This window comes from Anguilla rostrata, chromosome 9 (assembly GCF_018555375.3).
Source record: "Anguilla rostrata isolate EN2019 chromosome 9, ASM1855537v3, whole genome shotgun sequence".
Taxonomy (NCBI): domain Eukaryota; kingdom Metazoa; phylum Chordata; class Actinopteri; order Anguilliformes; family Anguillidae; genus Anguilla; species Anguilla rostrata.
Window position 1 is genome coordinate 34,672,398 of NC_057941.1, and position 3,247 is coordinate 34,675,644.

Below are 3,247 nucleotides of genomic sequence, written 5' to 3' on the forward strand. Positions count from 1 at the left end.
CATGTAGCGATTTAGCACAAATATATTGGGATGTCAGGTATGCCAATTTAGGAAACATTGGGTAGCACTGCTTTTGAATACAGCTTGTTTAATTTGTGTGAGCGAAGATAGGTAAGATAGGCAATCATGTAACTTGGCACAGTTTTGATATGAACACTTTTAATGGCAGGCCTAGATTTAAATTAATGACTTGTAGACAGTGCCTTGTATGGGTGAGTAACTTGGAATTTTTGTATGTTGAAAATGTGTTTTTCATCAGATATTCCTTACAGCGATCACAGTTTTCCCAAACATGCATAAAATAGATTAGGTTAATTTCATAATAAACTGACATTCATGGAATGAAATGAAATTATGAACTGAACATGGACAGAATTTTTAAAAAGGGAAATATATTTTCCAGTTTACTGAGGATGTTTGACGGACTTTTTAGGCAGCTGTTCTGATTTTGTTGCTACTGTCAGTTCATGAACATATACAATTTTCAGGCTTTTTAAAAACAATTTACATTTAATGCAGTAATTGGTTGCAAGGAAATGAATTTAAACGTTTCAAATTATCTTCATACAGACGCGAATCCACAGCAACTATTGTTTTGAGTATCTATATTGCCTGTATAAATTAAAAAGACTAATGTACGAAAGGAAATACTAAATCTGGCATTCCTACCTGCACGGAGACAGCCTAAGTAAATCCAGTTTCTGCATTCCCCACGAACGCAGTAGCGGAGAGCGGAGCGATGACCACAGGATCTTGGGATTTGTAGTCAATGTGTGGAAGAAGTCGGTCGGTGTATTCATGGAAACTGTCGCGCGTTCCGTTGTTTACAAAGCAAAGAATCAAACTTCAAAATTTTAAACAAAAAATTATAACGGAAACTTACGAATATTACGACCGCGGAAAGTAGCTGACCGTGCAAAGAAAGGCGCCATCTGCCCTTCACGCGAAGGAATTACATTCATGAACGTGTGATCATTAATACCTAGGCCTAATCAATCCAAAAACCCTGGTCCTAAACTGCTTCATAGGACACCGCTACAAAGACATGTTATAATCCAGACTATAAACATAAGACCAGACCATAAACAAAAACTAAAAATTTTTTTTTGTTATTGCTGGTAACAACTGTTACAATTACAATTTTATAGGTACAAAAAAGACATGATAATAATATTGAATTTGCCATTTACAGCTAAATCCTTCACAACACCACGTAAATATTCTATAAAATGTAATGATTGAATATTAAATATATTGGTTATTTATCAAGCAGAAATTAATTTGAAATATGTTTATACAAACTTGGCTGACATCCTTAAGATGTAAATGTTTTGGATAAATGACAGATTACACAGAAATCTTGTTTTCTTAGGTTTTGATTTAATATTTAACATACTTGCTGGCTGGTTATATATGCATTTATTTATTAACAAAAAAATACAAAGTCTTTTTTTATTTATAGTATCACACATTATTATACGAACACTGAATGTTGCTGTTTGGGTTTTTCTCAGTCAGCATATCAATGGATAAATAAGAACTACTTGACACTGCCTGGTCAGGGAAGGACCGTGCAGTGAAAAATAAGCAAGGAGAATAAAGAGATATGTAAGGGGTGCACTGCAAGTGAATTTGGGGGCTCTCATCTGGCGACAGACCCCAGCTCAGGGCCCGTGTTCCGGCTGGCCCCGGGGTCGAGGGGGCCGTCCTGGAGCCGCCGTCCCAGAATGCTGCAGGCCAGGAGGATGACGAAGGAGCGACGGAAGGCCCGGTTGACGAAGGCGTAGAGCACGGGGTTGAGGGCAGAGTTAGCGTAGCCAAGCCACAGGACGCACTCCTGGACCTGGCGGCCGACCGGACGCCCGCAGAGCGGGTGCCCCGCGTTGACGGAGAAGAAGGGGAGCCAGCACAGCAGGAACCCACCCAGGAGGATCCCCAGCGTCCGTGTGGCCTTCCCTGCCTTCCTGGCGGCGATGCCCGGTGTGGCCTGTGGGACGGAGGGGCTCTGGGCCGGGTGGCTCTGCCTGACATGGGCCTCCGCTGCCTGGATCTGCCGGGCCTGCCTTTGAGCCTCCTGGAAGATCCGCCCGTACGCCGCCACCACAAATGCCATGGGCAGGAAGAAGCTCAGAACAGAGGCCATGACGCCGTAAGGGGCCCTCATTTCGGGGAAGCACTCCTCGCCCCCCCGCCCCGTCAGGACCCCCTCCCCGCTCTGCGTGTGCAGGTCCGCCACCACCAGCAGGCAGGACCCCGAAACAGGGATGAGCCAAGAGAGGAGCAGCAGTTTGGTGACCCGGGCAGCGGACATGCGGGCGGGGTAGCGCAGTGGGTCACATACGGCTAGGTAGCGGTCCAGCGCCACGCAGCTCAGGTTGAAGATGGAGGCGGTGCAGAGGATGACGTCCAAGAGGAAGTGGGCGGTGCAGAAGAGCCGCCCAAACCGCCAACGGTCCACCGAGCGAACCAGACTGACTGGCATCACCAGCGCCCCCACCAGGAAGTCGGCGGTCGCCAGGGAAACGATGAAGGCGTTGGTGGAGGTTTGCAGCTGGCGGAAGTAGGCCACAGACACCACGATGAAGAGGTTGCCCAGTATGGCGAAGACGATGATGGGCAGCAAGAGGAAGAGGAGAAGAACCTTCATAGACTCCGTGCTGTCATGGTTCCCCGCGCTGCAGTTGCTGAAGCCGGTTTCTGTATGGTTGTGGCTTCGTTCCGCGGCAGGGAAAATGGAGGCTGAAACACACGGCATCCTTAACACACATGTCCTCACAACCTACTAATCCAGTGATAGCACACCAGTGTCAGGGACTCCAAAGGTTGTAACAAATTTTTTATTTTTTTTGTCGATAGCGCCGATGAGTGAAGGTGTGTCCGTCCGTCATGCGTAGGACCTCTCTGTGACAGAGAGCCTTTCCCTCTGGCGCCTTATCTCCGACTCTGTTTATTTTTACTCGCCACTGTCTTTGCCAAATTGCAGCCAGTATCACGGAATCATATTTTGGACCGCATCATACGCCGTCAATCATTAACCCAGGTGCGTTCTAAATGTAAGGTGGTGCCGGGGGGGGCATAACCCTTCATGCCGGATACGAAGAGAGGGCCTCGACGGACAGTCACGGTCAATTTGCTCTGCATTAGCCATAAAACGCTGGGTGCTCCATTTGTTTTGTTTGCCTGTTTCTCTTTAAGCCTGGGAGTTCCTGCCACTGCAGTTATCAAACAATTAATATATTTTGTTGAC

The 3,247-nt window shown here is 46.8% G+C and overlaps 1 protein-coding gene across 1 annotated transcript; it reads right to left on the reverse strand.

Annotated features, from left to right (window-relative positions):
* Positions 1 to 384: 384 nt before the first annotated feature.
* On the reverse strand, positions 385 to 3,068 carry LOC135263654 (trace amine-associated receptor 1-like). Its single transcript, XM_064351944.1, has one exon. It carries the CDS (start codon positions 2,753 to 2,755, stop codon positions 1,643 to 1,645), a length of 1,113 nt encoding a protein of 370 aa, XP_064208014.1. The 5' UTR covers positions 2,756 to 3,068; the 3' UTR covers positions 385 to 1,642.
* Between the last annotated feature and the right edge of the window lie 179 nt (positions 3,069 to 3,247).

Bases quoted from the DNA above. Each gene is read 5' to 3' on its own strand.
- LOC135263654 (XM_064351944.1), bottom strand. From the start codon at position 2,755: ATGCCGTGTGTTTCAGCCTCCATTTTCCCTGCCGCGGAACGAAGCCAC.